The sequence below is a fragment of the Phasianus colchicus genome, chromosome 2, assembly GCF_987193195.1.
Source record: "Phasianus colchicus chromosome 2, bPhaCol1.hap1.1, whole genome shotgun sequence".
Lineage (NCBI taxonomy): Eukaryota > Metazoa > Chordata > Aves > Galliformes > Phasianidae > Phasianus > Phasianus colchicus.
This window is the reverse complement of record NC_143437.1, coordinates 60,768,323-60,786,581: the sequence shown is the minus strand read 5'-3', so window position 1 is coordinate 60,786,581 and position 18,259 is coordinate 60,768,323. Positions and strand designations below refer to the sequence as shown.

The following is an 18,259-nucleotide window of genomic DNA, read 5'->3' as shown; positions in this document are numbered from 1 at the left end:
TATGGAACAAATAGCAATTTGTTGGCATTCTGCATCAATTAGTAGGAGCAGGATGTGTATAGATCTGTGCAACAACCAGCTGCAGTGTGCTACCTTTTGCTAACAGCCAAATTCCTACCTAGACATTTGCTCACTGCTTCAGCAGGGTAGGGGAAGAAAATTGGGAGAAAAGGAATGAGAAGGCTCATGGGAAGAGGGAGCTCAGGGAGCTTGCTTGCTAATTACCACCATGGACAAAGCAGGCATAGTTTTGCGAAAGTTAACTTTATTGCCAACTAAAACAAAAGCGTCATTAATAATTGTATTGTAGGAAACAGAAAGGTGAACATTCAGACAAAACATTTCATCCCCCTTTTCCAGAGTCTACTTTAGTCTCAACTGCCCCCCCTTGATCAATTAGAAACGAGCCATTGTGAGAACCTACTGTTTGCTGGAAAGAGGGGATGCAAATTAACTAACACTAGAGGCTGTAAAAGGCTGAAATTAGACTCCAGCTGCAACAGAGGTAAGAGTGTGAAACAATGAATGTGGTCAGAGGGCTGAAGAAGAGATCAGTGAGCTGTCCTAGCAGGGGCAGGCAGCTCTTGGGTGCTCAACTTGCTCTTGGCTGAGCAATGTAAAATTTATCTATTGGGCTTCTGTAAGTCTTGATGAAGCCTTGCTGTTCCTGTCTACGTCAGCAGAATTTTAGCATCTTAGGGAAAGGTGAACTGGGAGAGGAGTTTCATCTCATGAAGTGTTGATTCACCTGCACAACAATCCTACGAAGCAATAAACCTTCCATGTGCAAAGACTCACCAAACTCCATGGGGCAGAGAACCTTCAAACCCAAATACAGGGATGTGCAATTAGTTATGCTGCCTTCAGGCCGTAGTCTGGTTCTTGCATTACCTCCTGGGTTTTAGCAATTGCTAGTATAGACTAGCCATAGTTCTTAAAAGTGTTAAAAAAAATCTTACTGTTAAAAAAATCTCACAATTTTTGGTCTCTCTGTTTCTTGAGATCATCTTGACCTCAGATTAGTTATAGGAGAATGCATTTTTCTTTCTTTCTTTTTTCTTTTTTCTTTTTTTTCTACTTTTACAATAGTAGTTTAAATAAGTATCTTAATGAACGTAGGTTTTTGTCGTACCAAATGAAGCTCTGTCTTGAATGACTGCGAATAATTTGGCATAACTGCCAGAGTATAATCCATAAAAAAGTGTGTGGAAAGACTAGTTAAGATAAGTAAAAAGCCTATTAGGGGTGAATAAAATGCGAAACAATTCATTTTCAGCTGTAAGAAATGCCACCTTCATATTTATAGGATTTGCAATTACTTAGCAGTAATTACTTAGTAATTACTTAGTAGGGATGAAATTTTACATACATAAACCCTTCCTTTCCACTTCTGCATTCAGAAAAACAATCTTATAGTCATAGAAACACAGTATATATTCTTTATTTTTCAAAACAGATAACAATCAGCATATGATTTTGAAATATTCAGGCTAATTTGAATAAAGCCATGCAATTTAAGTAATACTTTTTTAAGGTTCCAGTTGAATTTAAAGAGAAAAATGCTTGCCATTTTGAGAGCACAACTGTTTCCGTTGTTCTTAGAGAATATCAGATTGATATTAGGGAAGAAAAATAAATAGCTCATTTTATATTACTTTTTCAGTGATATTCAATATTTATGTTTACAAAGCAGTCAGATGCATAACTGAGACTGAGATTATGGGAATCATACATGAAACATATCCTTGCCACCTCTCAACTCAAATGAGAAAGTTTATGGCTAATCATAGTGTATAGAATTGACTGTGGTAAAAAATGTTGAAAAAAATGAAGGCTTATAGTGCAGTAAAATCTTGCCTTGATTATTGAAATTGGATAAAGTCCTGAATGAAATTAAATGATTTTTTGAAAGTTATATTCTTATTTTAAGACAGCTTTCACTATAAAAGCCTAGGGCAATAACATCCATAATAATATACACATAATCATAAATTGGGGAAAAAAAAAAAAAACACTGGAAATATAAAAAGGCCTACTGAAATAAAAGTAACAAGTGACATTTTATCATGAAATATTCTCTGCCAGCAGCTCTATAACACTGTATATCTGCAAAAATGATTTCACAGGTAACAGCGGAGGCCTGAACTTTTTTATCTGCCATGTGCTCCAGTGTGGGAAGACCTACTCCTAGAGAATGATACTACCTCTTTTCAGAAATCACTATATAAGCTACTTGTTGCAATCACAGATTTTACAGCACAGGACAAAATATGAGACTGCATCTGAGTCTAGGTGAGGCCATGATCAATAATCAGAGAGTGTCAGCTTGACTCAATAGTGCAACAGCAAAGCAATCTGAATTGCATTAGTTTGTCAGAGATTTAGTTGTCTGAAACACATGTAAGTCAGTTATTTAATTGAGATATGAACGGGTTGGCAGGCAGAGAGAATGGGGAAAAGCAGTGGTATTGCCTGAAATTATGCAGAAAATAGAGCAATGCATTGTTACAGGTGTGGTCAGACTCTACAAGTATCCAGTCATACAATGAGCATCATGCTCCTTCAGCTGGTAGCTATGTCTCTAAGATCACTGCTGTACCTTTCATAGATTAAATGCAAACATTCAGCAGCTTGAGAAAATGCACAGCAGTTTACATTGTCAGATGTATAGACAGGTAAGGTACTGATTTTCAGTTATGGGTCTTCACAGGGATTTAATCCCTTCCCATCACTTTCTTAAGGTAACTAATCCATTATTTCAACAGAAATAAACAAAAGAAGGTTGAAGATAGGCTCATTTACTTGCAGTTCTCATCTATAATTTATCAACAGTGATGTATTCTGAAAAAACAATAGCTCAGAAACTGTTTATGGGGAGGAGTTGCTTCTAGTAAAATCAACTACCGAGATTATTGCATATGCTTCTGATTTTGTTTTTATTTTTTCTCTCACTGATCTGAGATTGTAACAAATTGGCATGTATGCCCACTGGGTATTTGGATTGATTTCATGTTGTGACCAGCATCATACATCACAGCTTTTCATCTTATGCTAATAGAAAATGGTTGGCTGGTGTATTCTCAGTTTTCATGGTTTTTGCTGCAAATTGATCTGATTTAGCCACAGGAAAATAATTTTATTTTGCTTGTTTCTTGGTATCTTCATGTTGATAAAACATCGATTTTTCTCACCTTTGCCATGTTGTTTTACTTTCTCTTCTCACTTTGGGCTTTATAACATGAACTCTTTGTATTTTGCCAGCAGGCAGGGCAAACAGACAGTGCCTTTAACTGCTTCAGGTTAAACAGAAATATTCATCGTTAGCATGACTTGAAGAATCAACTTACTGGTAGTATGCTGTGCTGCTGATAGCAATTGTGAACTTCAAGCCACACTGGTCAATGAGAAATAAAAATAGCACCAGTTGCAGGGCACATTTTCATGATTTAGTGAGGCTTTCTCCTATCAGCAATTTGATTGAACTTCAAGAAGTGATTTAGGATTGCAGGCAGTCTTGCAATCTTGCTGATATAAAAGCTACGTTCAGCCTCTCACTCCCTAGTTAAGAATAAATGGAAAACAGACTGACTTTAATGCTGAGCAGGTAAAGAAAAACAGAAGGAGCTAAAGAGGCAGGAAATCACACACACGCTCACACACATAATCAGGCCAATGCTTTGTTAGCAGCCTTTCCACGAGAAATGGGGTGCTTTTACTTCTCTACCTTTGTCAAACACAGCTTATTACTGTTTGTTTTGCCCGTGCCTCATGGAAACTTTTCCAGGTACATGTGCCAAGTGGATCACATTCTTGCAATGAAAAGTACCACTGTGACTACTGTGGACCTCAGCAGAAAAGATAATGTGCAAAATGCGAGCAATTACAGGACTCAGTCTCTCTACTGCCCTGGCTTTCTTGTCTTTCTCTTGGAAGTCTTTGAGTGACTCTTTTCTTCCTTGTCTGAAGAGGGGTTGGTAGGAAACTGCAGTCCAAATCCGTTAGGTCCGTTTATGAAAACACATTGAAAGTAGCGGACAGGAGCTAGGAAAACAAAGAAGAGATGGTTAAATGGACATTTATAATTTCCAAATTGAGACCATGAGTCTCTGTTGTATTCTCTCAGAAAACAACTGTATAATTTAATTCTCATTAATTGAATTACAACACACATCTTTAGTGTCTCACAAGGCAGATTCCACATGTCAACAAGATTTTAGCTGAAGAGTTCAGCATGACATATTTGTAGCAGAAGTTTAGAAACTATAGACAATTTACATTTTTTTCCATTATTCCACACAGTTACAGGCTTTTTTTTTTTTTTTCCCCATAGAATATTTGCATTCTAGGATAGCTGAATGGAAACTCCTGAAAGCAACGTGTATATTTTCTGATCTTATATTTCACAGCCAGTTTCAGGTAGATTGAGAAGTTCCAATAGGACTCCAAAGAAATGGTGATGGTGGCATTTTTATTAGGGTTCGGATGAGTATACACATATATCTATTGGTTTGAAAAAGGGGATCATAAATGGCAGTGCCTGCTTTTTTTTGATTTTTGAGCACTGCTCTATATAGTCACACTTCAATGTGCAATGTTTTAAGGTTTTCAGGAACACATCTTTTCAGCACAGATGAAATTGACCTTATTTGTTACAGAAGCTGAGTTGTGGACTCTGAAATTAATGCTGACAAGATTTTAAAAGATAACTATGACTCTGGTATGCATTTGTGAAAATGATTGGAGGAGTGCTGGAATCTGAAAAAGTTAATTTTCATACAGTTATTCTTCTGCTGACTATTTCTTTCCTCTGCTGTTCATTCCATATTAAAAAAAAAAAAAAAAAGCTGTTTATTGTAACAGGTCCAATCTGAGATGGACTCCAAGGCTCCCTTGTGCTATGAACTCAAATGCAAGGTTTGTTTATTTACTGCCAAGTCACAATAAAAAGTTGAACACAGAGTGGTGTGTCAGAAATGCTGGTATGTTCAACCCAATTATTTTATTCTCTGTGGCTTTCTTGCTTCACTCATTCAAAGGTTAAGTATTTACTGTCTAAAAGGCGCACTTGAAAGTGATGTTAGAAATAAGATTCTTCTGAAAATTACTTACTGCTTTCCCCCTAAATCTAAGAATAAAATCAATTTCTCCCCTCAGGTTACTGGTATTTTCACTGTGGTCCTCTGTAAGATGAATCCAGGATCTCTTTTAGAAAGATGAAATTAGACTAGAGAAATCACCTTCTGATTAGAGCTGACAGCAAGGATATAGAGCTTATTATAAAAGCATTTATAGAAACATGGAATCATAGAATAACAGAGTTGGAAGGGACTCACAGGATCATGGAGTCCAGCTTCTGGCTCCACACAGGACTACCATTGAAATCCTACATCTGAAAATGCTGTCCAGTTTCAACAGGCTTGGTGCCTGTTTCATGCTTGACCAGCCTCTGGTGAAGAAATTTTCCCTAACCCCCAAACTGACTCTCCCCTGATGCAGCTCCACGCTGTTCCATTGGATCCTGACACTGTCACCAGAGAGCAGAGATCAGTGCTACACTTCCACTCCCTGTGAGGAGCTGTAGGCCACCATGAGGTCTCCCTGCAGCCCTCTCTATTCTGGGCATCTCCTAATGTGGGTCAGCTATATTCTCTGTGTTTGTACAGTATCACTTGGGCCAAGAAGTTTCTGGGATATATTATAATTGCAATTAACAGACTTATTCCATTCAATAAGATATCTTTCTTAAGTAAAGCTAATTAAAAACAGTAAATTTCCACAAAAGAAGCTATGATTAAAACCAATCGTTTCCTATCAAAATGCTCTGCCAGAGTTTTCTCAATAGGTTTCACTTAATTTAAAAAAAAAAAAAAAAAAGCAAGACTAAAATCAACTCCCACTGAGTGTCAATTTGATAAAAAGAATTATTTTATAGGAAAGAAATTGCCAATTTAAAACTCACATTTCTCTTTTTAAGTGGAAATAATTTCTGCATATTTCTCTAATGGATATAAAAATTAATAAAAATAAAAATAAAATAAAATAAAAAAATAAAAAAGTCAATAGCCAGTTCTCTCTTCTTTATGAAGAAGGCAAGTAGGGCATCATGCACTTGCTAGCCCCTATAAATGCCAGTAAATACTTTATTTAAAGACAGTAGAAATCATTTCAAAAATAACTATGTATGCAGTCAGAATACAAAATTCAACTCTCTCTTTCATACATTCAGTAAGTCCTGATATATACTAGATCTTTTATAGGAAGTACTTTAAACATGTTTATGTTTATCATAATCAGCATGTCTGACACCACAGTATTTTGTAAAGAGGTCACTTTTAGTTTTTGGATGGTATTCAAATTGTTAAAAACTTTTTTTTTTTTTTCAAACTGTCTTGGTTAGATTTCCTATTAATACTGTCAGTACATAACTACTACTCCTCAATGTTTGTAATTTTTTTTTTCTTTTTTTTTTCTTTTTTTAAGTTAAGCATATAGAACAAAGCCAGTTGCCTATACAGGAGAAATCCTTTTTCACTATTTCTCTTTAATGTTGACTTTTTTAGGTTGCTTTATCATGCAAACCTGAGATGCAAAATGTGCAGATAAAAATGTCATTCAAACAAATGCCAACATCTTTGGAACTATGTATGTATCAGAATCTGCAGCATTGTTATGATGCACCATAGCTACGAGAACAAATTGAATTTTGGCGTGCAAAGAAGACTACAAATGTAACCCCTTCTGCTTTTATAATTCCCCACATTAAGTATGAATAGAGAATGTGTCTTCTAAACTGAAGAATGTTCCCAATTCTAATGTATTGTCTCGTATCTTCAGGGCAAATGTTATTAAAAAAAAAGAGATGAACAGTAGGAAACATGGCTTAACATTATAATTCTTTTCTTAGATTATCAGAGGAAAAAATCTTATATCTGGCCCTATGCTTTTGGGTAGGATGTAATTTATGATAACTCATATAGCTACTGAAATTTTTCTTATGAGAGCTACTGGGGAAACAAGTGAAAAAAAAGCAAATGTTGGAAAAATCTAGAAAAGTCTATTTGACAAATTACAGCTAATTCTGTTATACGAAGAGTTGATTCTTATGACTAATTTGGTTTTGGGAAGATGGAAAAGGGGATATTTTTGTCTTTGTTTTTCTTTTTATTGAAATAAAGGGTAAGGTTTTTTTCCCTTATGGAGGAGAGAAATTTGAAAAAAAATATTTTTTGATCTTTTAAAATAACTTTTGCATAGATAGAAATCATTTGGAAGTCAAGATGAGTTCCAGAAGCAATCTCTCTGGATTAGGGGTTTATGCAAAGTTATTCTGTACTGGTCAAGAAGAAATGTAAAGCACATTACACAGATATGCATATCACCCTGAGAGATGGTTTCAAGAAATGTGGGTGGAATATTGCAAGAGCACTGTCCTGACGCTTTCAATTCTTAAGCAGAAGAGGAAAAAGACTGGGTGTCATGCTTGAGGCCTTTTCTCATTAAAAAGTTATTCTAGCTCTTTAATCATCTTCATGACCCTTTGCTGGATTCTCTCCAGTAAATCCACATTTCTCTTGTACTGGGGAGCCCAGAATTGGACCCAGTAAACTACATGTCGCCTTAATAATGCTGAGTATAAAAGGGCAGCACAACCCTCTGGTGTATCCACAGCTCCTAATTTTGAATCATCTGCAAACTTCTTACAGTACACTCTGCCTCATCATCAGTATAATTAATGAAGACATTAAATAGGATTGACTCCTGTGTTCACTCCCTGATGCTTCCAGCTTAACCCCCCCCCCAAAAAAAAATGATCATAAGTCTCACTTTCATGGACTTTATGCATACTGAAAATCAAGTACAAGTGAACTTTTGTCCTGCTCCACAAGAGGTTTCTGGTGTCCCTAAGCTCACCTTAGGAGACCTGCTTTACACTTTGACAGATGTACCATCCCAGTGAAACTTCCCTCCTGACACTATCCTGGGAGTACACTGCTATTTGCCCTCCAAATCTGTACCATGGATCACCACACTCTGGGCCCTGTTATTCAGACAGTTTTCAATCCATATCACTGTTTGCTCATCCAGCCCTTACTTCTCTATGAGCATCCTATGGGAGATAGTGCTGAAACCGGTAGACAACATTCACTTCTCACCTCAACTTAGCACAGCTACCAGTGCACTCAATCACAGAAATTATCAGGTAAATCAAGCATGTCTACTCCCTTGTGAATTCATACTATTTCTGATCTCTTTCTCGTCCTTCATGTGTATGAAAAGAGTTTGCAGGATTAGTTTTCTGTCACCTTCCCAGGGATGGACGTGATAATGACTAATCAATAGTTCCCTGGGTCCTCCTTTCCCTTTTTGGAGATAGGAGCAACATTTACTTTTTGCAAGTCCTCAGGTACCTCTCCCAAATGCTGTGGTTGTTCGATTATGAATTTGGCTTTGATTTGATTTGATTAAATTAACATTTAAAGAGCTAGAATGCAAATTACATACTATTTGTTGTTAGTTAAGCCAGATATTTAAGTCAGTTGAATGGAATAGGTGACAGATAAAAGACAACTAACTGACACAAGTCTCAGTGTAAAAGAGAATAAAGATGTTCCCAAGACCATAGATCATTTGAACAGTTAAACGATGAACTTAGATGACTTTAGACTACATTTGAAATTCTCTCCAGAAACCAGTTCCCAATTACAATAGCAAATATAATTTATGGATTGTAAATACCACTAGGTATTAAATTTACTGCTGTTCAGGTACAAGAGCCACAAGAGCCAGCAATATTCATTACAAGATGTGACTGGTAGCAAAAGAATTAGTCCAGAACCGTTTCTAATTTTTTTTTTTTTCAGTGACTATCTTGAAGGATTTTGTCTGTAGATGTCTGTGATCAAATGCAGACCTTTACATGAAATGGATAAATCTTGTCTAGTATCTACAGTACTAATGACTTTAATGGATCTGGAATGGTGTGAATGCAAAGGAACAGGCAGCTGGTGTCCTGCTTGTATTATTCTGTAATTCTGTAGTCCTACTGCTCTCCTAGGAAGAGGTGTGAAGTTGAATGTCTCCAGATAAGAGGACTCTGAAAAGCTGTCAAATTAATTAGGACAGCAGTTCCTTATTATAAGCCAGTTCTGACAACAAATAAACTCGAGGTAAGGCAACGGAACTGACAGACTCAGCCAAGATTAATAAGGGGGGTTAGCACAGTGGTTGGGAGAGATGTCCTCCTGTAGTAGGAGCAGCATAAATCCAAAGTTCTTTTAGATCATCCACATGACTTTGATTATTTCAAAAAAGAGTACCACTTAACTTGGATTACAATATCAATGTGCAGAGAGGTTACCCATAAGTATATAATTAAAATAAAAATGGATGTTTTTCCTATTTGTGGTTTGTATGTACAGATTTTGAATTTAAAACTCATTACAATCTATAGTTTTCTAGTGATATTTAATTGGCTTCAGATCAGATCATAAAGCTTTCATAGTTTACCTATGACTATTTCCCCCTTATGCGAATTTCTAGGACAGGAATATTAATTTGAGTTAACTTTTAAAATGGATTAACTAGCCCACACAAAAATTGCTGCGTGGGAACTCATCCAGTATTAAAGCAGCCCCAGTGAAATTGTCTTCAGTTCAATTTCAAAATAGGTTCAACCAGATTAAATCAACGTCACTTTAGTTCTTAATATGTGATTACTCAAGCATTTTGCACTATTTAACCTCTCCTAAAACTTTTTCTTATTAATACACGGTATTTGTCCATATCACAAGCCTACTGAGAGTTAGTCTCCAACTATTTCACAAAGGTCAGCTTCAGAATGGTGGAATTACTAAGATCAAGTTACTGGAAAGCTTGAATAGGCAGCCTTGGTTCTCACAACCCTAACAAACCTCAAACACTGAACCATTCATGACCAGTATTTAAAAGGTGTATGCCTGAAGATCAGAGGCTTTCTACATGAACTCCCTTGCAAGCAGCTTGTTCTACTATCATGCTGTGTGCTTACAGTGAAGAATGGTGGGGACCATAGGAAGATCTTGCTGCATGAGAAGATCTGTGTAGACACAGGACTTGTAAATGAATGGACGCTGATCTTACATAAAAGTTTTTGACAAATTCTCAAGGTGCCAGTTCCTTCTATTATTTTTTAGCCAACGGTACACATTCTGATGTCCAGGAAAAACAGTATTATTAATGATTTATTGCTGAACTCTAGTGAGAAAAAAAAAATGGTAAACATCTAATTCAAGTTATATCAAGGATGTTACTACTGTTTTCATTACTACCCTCAGAGACGCAGCTATTAATGTTCTCTTTATTGATCTATGCTTTTACTTTGAGAAAAGATTTAATATCTTTTCTATCTTTTTGGGCAGCTTCTCTAGTGAAGTTGTATTCAAATGGTCAGCTTTGAGAGATTGAGTCTGTGCAGATGATGTTCAGAAAGAAACTACTGAGAAAATACTGGAATCATCATACCTCTGAGATATATGGACTACCTGGATGATGAGCAAAGTAGAAAATATATTATCCACAGTTCATCAGAATGATGAGTTTCTCACCTATCTATAGATCTATCTTGCACTCTCTTCTGACTACTGTGTGTTTTATTTATAGTAGTTCAATTCTTATATTTTATGGAACTGGACAAATATGTTTCTGCTTAATGATATTAACAGAGTGCATCTACAGAATGATGAAATAAACCACACTCCAAATACGGAGTCTCCAAATACTTCATGCCAGTGAAAAAAAAAAACAAAAAACAAACAAAAAAAAAGAAAGCATTCTCATTCTCTGTGAAAATAATGATCAGAGGGAAAAAATCTTATATTGCAATGCTGACAAGTTTGTGTGACCCCTGAGCACTGAGGAAACATTCTTAAATGTCTCACATTAAATCTTGCATTCAATAGAACTTTCACTTTTTTTTTCTTCTGAAATTTGGAGACCATACTTGCATTGTAAAATATGTTACAGAGATACAAAAGGTGAAAGGCAATTAAATAATTTTATAGAAACAAACTAATCACCATATGCTAATACAGACATATAATGACTTAATCCATTGGAGCTGCTGAGGTTTTCACGTGCATTCTTTTGCTGATAATAGGTTGAAAATATTCCTTTTTATGCTGGAAAACATCTGAGAAACAGTGTCGCAGAAGCAGAGAATAAATCTAGTTGAGAAATGCTTTTTTTCATAGAAAAGATTATTATATTCAAATAAAGAATGTTTCAACTGCCCCTAATGGTAAGTTTAATTTTTTCAGATGTACAACATCTTTGACTAGACATAGGAGTTCATAGGAAAGAAAATCTTATGTCCAAGAAACTATAAACCTCTTAACAATTTATAAAGGTAGATACATGAATTATGTAAGACACAGGATGCTGGGGAATTTAGCATGACTAATTTGATTTCTATTTACCTTTAAAACAATCCACGTATTTCTGTAGTTTAACCTATTTATACGGGTTTAAGATCAATCTCATTATTTCTCACTTTTCAAGCACTTTTATCACTGCCTCTCTTTAATTTTGCCATATTTGCACATCTGTTGTCTAAGATAACAGCTCAAAAAAAAGTCAATCTCTTTAGCTAACAGTGTGACAAATGAAAGAAAGTGTTTCCTGGGCTTTCAGCCATAAGGACAGTTACACGGCAATTGCAATAAACATAATCAAGTACTGGTTACTTTAAATTTTCATACTCTGATGTGAGCATTGAAGCAGATTAGGACTTACTTACAGTATACAGTTGTTTATATAAAGGATATGGAAGACAACTCTCATCACAAAGTTGAGTTTGTACACTTCTCAAATTTTACTCCAAATGTCCAAAAATCTGCTTCTGTCTGCTTGTGAATAAATTTCTTGTAAGGCAGAAGGAAAAACTAGTGCCTAAGTTTCAATCTGAGCACAGGTGTCAGTTTTGACACTTAGGATAGGAGAAAGAAGGGGGAAGAATTTTAAGTAATTGCTTGCAGCTCTACAGGGGAGAGAAATTTAGTGTCTACTGCACATATCACCATTGCTTATATGAAAGGTACAGAGCTGCTTAAAATTCTGTCTAAATGTGGAACTTTCTGAAAATTGAAGATATATTCATCTTTTTAAATTGCTTATTTCATTTTATCTGAGTGCTTTATAATACCAGGAAAAGGCTGAAGGACTCTGATCAAAATCTAAGTACGTGTGAATCTAATCTATTCAGCTTTTCAAAGCAGAAAGGAGATTTACTATTTAAATTTTTAGATTCTCTCAGAAGGTGTAAATCCTATTTATCAGCAGAAATTATTACTATTTGGTGCAATGGAGAAAATGCACTGTCTTCACCTTCAAACAATACAGGAAGAATAAATCAACTTCAAGGGGACATGACCCAGAATTCGGTCTCAACTTTCGATGTTCTTTTGGAAACCTTTCACCCACTTTCTGAAAGCTTACTAATTCTGTTTAGTGGACAAAGAAGACACTGACGTAAACTTATGTTTGTAAAGCCAGTTACAGAGGACTGTTTGCATAGAGTTGTTTCTGATCTAGGAAACATCCAGTCGGTTGTGCGATGGTAGAATATAATTAGATTAACCAATAACAGCAATTATTGTAAATGAAAACAGTTTTCGAATGATGCAAACTTTGCAGGAGTTTGGTGTGCAGAAGACAAGATAATAAGTTTTAGCACACACTTATCTTGAACTTGTAATTTTACTACAGAAGAAAACCTCTGCTTTAATTCACTTAATTTATTTGTCATTTGCTGCGAGTATTGCTATACTGTTAGAATGGCTATGACTTTTAGCATAGCGTTTACATTCTGTATATATTGGTCAATTACAGAATTATAAAAATATTTAAAGGAATTTAATTTTATACCTGGTTCTAAAACTGCATGCATTACCTATCAAAGAAAAAATATATAAAAGGCTAAGCTAAGCCAAGCCATTCTTATATAGCGGCACTCATACAACAAATTCTTGTGAGCTATGTGTGCAGCACACTATGTTTGGGAGCTTAAGTTTAACATTTAATTCACATTTTCTTTCCCTTGATGTCTGATTGCACTGAATATGTTTTGCACACAGCTATCATTTTTAGGCTTGTTAAAATATTTATATTTTAAATATATAGATACATATTTATACATACATAAATGTATCTACACGTCCATCACACATTTTCCATCATATATATAGGATTGTAAAACATTCTGCCTATAGTAAGCATGGAGAGAACAAAAACAGCAAACATACAACAAAGTGGTCTGAATTATTTGAGATGAAGTCATTTTCTTGACTGTCTAAGAACAACAAAGTTTTACCAGGAAGATGTGTATTAATATTTAGTTCATATTTTGGTTGTACACAAGTACAGAAGTACACATCTCAAGGTGAGATAAATGACCTAGATCCTTGTCTAGTGTGAATCAGTGCAGTTCCACTGAAGTTGCTTGAAGAGATCAATTTATACCAGTCAAGTATCTGGAATGTATTTTTATTCTTATCTTGAACTAGGAAGAACATGGAGTTAACAGATAATGCAGTGAGCGGAGATGTCCTCCTCAGATGCCCTACTCTTTTTCACCTTTTTTTGTGGTGAGGACGGGAGTATTCGAAGAGACAATATTTATTCTTGTAAGAAAAAATAAATGGAACATAGTCCTCATTATGTAGTTTTGCTATGGAACAGATTTTCTATGAGGAACACACGCTTATTTAAATAAATTACTGCCAAATTAATTATAGTTCAGTTGGTTTATAATTAGCTACTTATTTGTTTAGAAGTTTAGTAAAATCATAAAGCAATACAATTTGAATACACTGTTTTCCACAGGAATAATACTTGTGGGTCCTACTTACCTTGTTTTCCTTGCATCATGTTGCCCTAACATGAATAAGAGAGATGGAAGGACCGTAGAATTGACATCCCTTAAAACAACACAAACACTTTGGAAAGGAAAAAGAATTTCTTTTATGAAAAAAGAAGGAAAACTATATACCTGATGTCAGGTTGTGGTGTTTTGGAGCTTCTTTTGCTGGTGGAGCTCCTAAAGAACAAAACATAGATTATAACTTAGTTTTCTGTTTCGGGACAAAACATTTAATTAGATTTCAATAAAAAACATCCTGGTGTTGGAATCAACTATGAGACAGGTATGAACCCAACTGTTTTTCAAATATGACTTTCTTTAAGCACAAAAACTGTATGTCTAGTAAACCCATAGAGGCAGACTGTTCCTAGTTTAGTAGACCTGCACTAGTACAATTAAGCAACTGTTATTCTTTGAGGTTCCAAGATTTCAATCATACATAGCACCTAATTGTTCTTGAAGACTAACATATGCAGATCTGACTTCAAATCTTCACTTTTGTGAAAATCTCACAGCCTTTAGCAAATGTAAAGAGAACGTTTGGGTCATATACCACTAACTTAAAATGTATTAGTGTTATATTACTATTGATTATCTTCGGAGGTATAGCAGAAATAATTTCTATTACTATAGAGAAACAATCAGGGTGGTGCTTTACCGAAATGTTAGCCAGACTATAAATGACCGTGAAGTATACAACACACACAAAAAAGTGTTCTGTTATCAACATAGTCATTCTACAATATGAGGTGGATGATCTAAAGCATCAAACAAGCTATGGAAATGAACAGTGCACCACCACACCAGCAATCATAGCAGCAGACTGGCTGAGGTAACCCACTCATCTGAGGACACAGAGCCAGAGCACCCAGCAGATCAGCTAATGATGTACCAGTTTTGGGGTCACAGACAGGGCACCTCTGCAGCCAGATTGGACATAGAGCTGTAATACTTGATGGTGACACCCAGAGGAGCCACCAGACATTCAGTTACTGGGAATCTCCACACAATTTCGTCATTTTGGTGTACTTGCATATGTTTAAAAATGCTAACAAAGCTCCTCTTTCCAATCCCATGAAAAAAGCTGATGTTTGCAGAGATTTTCATTACCTTTGTGTTTTTCATCTTTCAGATGTTTCTTCTCAGTTGCTTTTTCTAGGCAGAAAAAGAAAAGATAACTGAGTTCAAGGTTAGAAATAATTTAAATTCTAATTCTTAATAGATTATTACCTAGACTTTTCAAGTCCAATTCTTTGAAAATTAATACAGATCTTTTAGGAGTTTTTTCATACACAAATACATGTAAAATTATGATCTGATAGTATTGTACAATTATAGAATCATAGGTTTGTGTTGGAAGAGACCTTAACAACATCTAGTTCTAAGCCCCCTGCCACAGCCAGGGTTGCAAACCACTAAGTCAAGTGCTAGATTGGGCAACCCAGGGCCCCATCCAGCTTGGCCTTGAACACTTTCAGTTATGGGGCATTCACAGCTTCCTGGGAAACTTGTTCCAGTCTCTAAGTGAAGAATTTCTGCCTAACATCTAAATTAATTCTCACCTCATTTAGTTTAAAATCATTCCCCCTTGTCCTGTTACTACCAGACAATGTAAAAAGTCTATCCCTCTCCTGATTATAAGCTCACGTTAAGTACTGGAAGGCTGAAAGGAGGTCTCTCCAGAACCTTCTCTTCTCTAGGCTGAACAAGTCGACCTCCTTCTCCCTGTCTTCATAGGGGAGGTGCTAGAGTCCTCTGATCATCCTTGTGATCTTCCATCTACACATATATGCATACACAGAATAATTTCCTACCTTCTTTTTCCTTAGATGTCTTTCTTTTTTTCGGGGCTAGAAAGAATTGCAAGGAAAGAACATTAAGTGACAGCTCTCAGAAATATAATCATAGAATCATATGTTTGAGTTGGAGGGGACCTTTAAGATCATCTAGTTCCAACTCCCCTGCTATAGGCAGGAACACCTCCCTCTTAGACCAGGTTGCTCACAACCCCATCCAGCCTGGCCTTGAATGCTTCCAGGGAGGGGACATCCATGGCCTCTCTGGGCAACCTGTTCCTCACAGTAAAGACTTATTTTCCTACATCTAATCTAAAATACAAGGCTCTCACAGCAAACACATTGCACAGAACTGATCTCCTTAGTAATTTTCCAGGAAAAACTGGACTAAATGTGTCTCATAGCATATATACAATGGATCTAATATTACAATAATGGCTGTTACCCTAGTGGTAGCAGCAGCTCTGAGTTTTCCGAACAGTCTTCGGAAGTCTTCTGAATATTGCTTGTTGTAGAGTTCTTCAGAAAGTTCTGATAGAGACTTTGGGCACTAGAATTCTGTAATTCCCTAGCAACTGAGAGAATTGCCTAACTGTTCATTACCAAAATTGCACCAGGGAAGGATCCCTTTGCATACTACCTTCTTCTTACTATATTTCCTTGATTGCCTGAAACAAAAACAAAACAAAACAAAACAAAAACAATCTGGAGCTAGATACACCTTCAGAATTGCCAGATATGACCATTCTGAAGTCATGCAGCAATAGATTCTTCTTTATTTGATTTATTTTTCTCAAATTGTACATCCACTTAGAAAATGTGTTTTTTTCTTTCTGACATCCTTTTCTCCAGACTCAAAACAAGAGTGGTTGGTCTGTGATTCCATTCAACAAGGCAGACTGTCTGAAATTAAAGTGTATTGCTGGCAGGTGCCTGAACCCATTTCATTATTCCCTGTTGACTATAGCAGAAAACTAGCAGGCTGCTTTCAAAGTGTTCATTTTCACTTAGTATGGTCCAACCACTTCTAATATGAATTTCCTCAATGTCTTCTGATGCCTATGTAATCTGATTACTGCTAACTTGCTCAGTGCTTATCATCTGCATATATCTCCCAAGAACAGTTAAAATAAGATAAAATAATCAATCGATAAAAGCACTCTGATAGAGAACTGTACATCTGCAGTGATGTCAGTTTACCAGCGCTGCGTCACATCAGCATTGTTAGCTGCTGATGAATGTTACATGTTCTTCAACAACGTTCATTATTTCTTTCTACAAGACATAGCAGAAAAATGTAATATTTACCTGTTATTGGGATTTCACCTGTTGACTCTACAGGAAAATTGTCAAAAATGAGGATGAAGGGGGAAGGAAAAGAATATGAGGCTTAGTACCATGGGTTTTTTTTTTGTTTTTTTTTTTTTTTGCCCTCAAGAAAAGTAACCATTTAAATAGACCTTCTCTTTCATCTGCATCTTTTCTGCAGGATATTAATTTGCAATGAAAAGTGTCTTAATGGTGTGCATGTACATAGGATTTCACAGTGAAAGCTAAGAGCCCCGCTCTTTGAAGTACTATAATCCAGCATGCAATGGTGCATGCACATGCAAACACCAATCAAAGCTTTCAAGCAAGTGAATATTTAGAGTTCTTTTTAAACATGCACTCAAGGTTATAGCTGCCTTTGCTCTTTCCCCAAAAAATATATTCAGTTCATTACCTCTCTTTTCTTATCATCTACACATCTCAACCAAAGACTGACACTTGAATAGCTGACATTCACCTCGGTATAACTTTCTCCTACACCATCAGACTGCCTTGCATTTTAACAGTAAAAGCTCTTGGAAGCTGGAAAAATTTTTAATTATGTGTTTGTATAGCACAAAACCAGCATATATTAATGCCCATAATAGTTAAAGACAATTGATCAACACAATGAGATAAAAATTCCCCGGTGTAAATGGCCATTACTTTTTTGTAATCAAAAGAATTTATGATGTTGTGATTTGGAATCCAAGAGATTTTTACCCCTCACTTCTTTGCTAGTCCCAGTTTTATTTTGGAACTTTATTGTAAGGAAGGAAAATAACCTTGAATATCGTCACAGAGCACTTTGAGGTCTCCTTTGACTGAGTTATTCCGATGTTTACTTCATTGTTGAATACTGACATCAGATGAATGTGAGGTTCCACAGCTGATGGAATCCCACATGAAGGCAAAAATCTTTCAGTACCTGCTTTTACAACAGGAAGTGTGAGCAATTAAGCATAGCTTTCACTAACATACCCAAGGAAACTTTGAGTCTTGATTTTGGTTCATAAGGAGAATCATAAATTTCAGTGCTAAAAACAGGAACCTCAGGCACTCAGTAAAGGCCAATTTTACTGCTGTTAAGTGCTAACATGCTTAAATCCTTTAATATTTACAGTTCTGCTTATAATCTTGCCCACAGATGCTGCAAACTTGTACATTACAGCATTCTGAGTGGATTAAAACTGCTTCTCATTTTTATTTAAGAAAACGTTCTCTTTGAGGCACTAAATCTGCAAAAGGGATTCATGCTCTG

General features: G+C 35.9%; 1 protein-coding gene across 1 annotated transcript in view; it reads right to left on the bottom strand.

Moving 5' to 3' along the window:
- Positions 1 to 519: 519 nt before the first annotated feature.
- The window catches only part of TRDN (triadin), a 203,019-nt gene continuing 185,279 nt past the window's right edge, over positions 520 to 18,259 (bottom strand). Inside the window, exons 35-39 of the mRNA XM_090135836.1 lie at positions 16,999 to 17,025; positions 15,709 to 15,744; positions 15,005 to 15,049; positions 14,024 to 14,071; positions 520 to 4,041 (exon numbers count right to left, since the gene is read on the bottom strand). Of these exons, the coding sequence (XP_089991962.1) occupies positions 3,899 to 4,041; positions 14,024 to 14,071; positions 15,005 to 15,049; positions 15,709 to 15,744; positions 16,999 to 17,025 (299 nt within the window). The 3' untranslated portion in view covers positions 520 to 3,898. The remainder of the gene's footprint in view (positions 4,042 to 14,023; positions 14,072 to 15,004; positions 15,050 to 15,708; positions 15,745 to 16,998; positions 17,026 to 18,259) is intronic.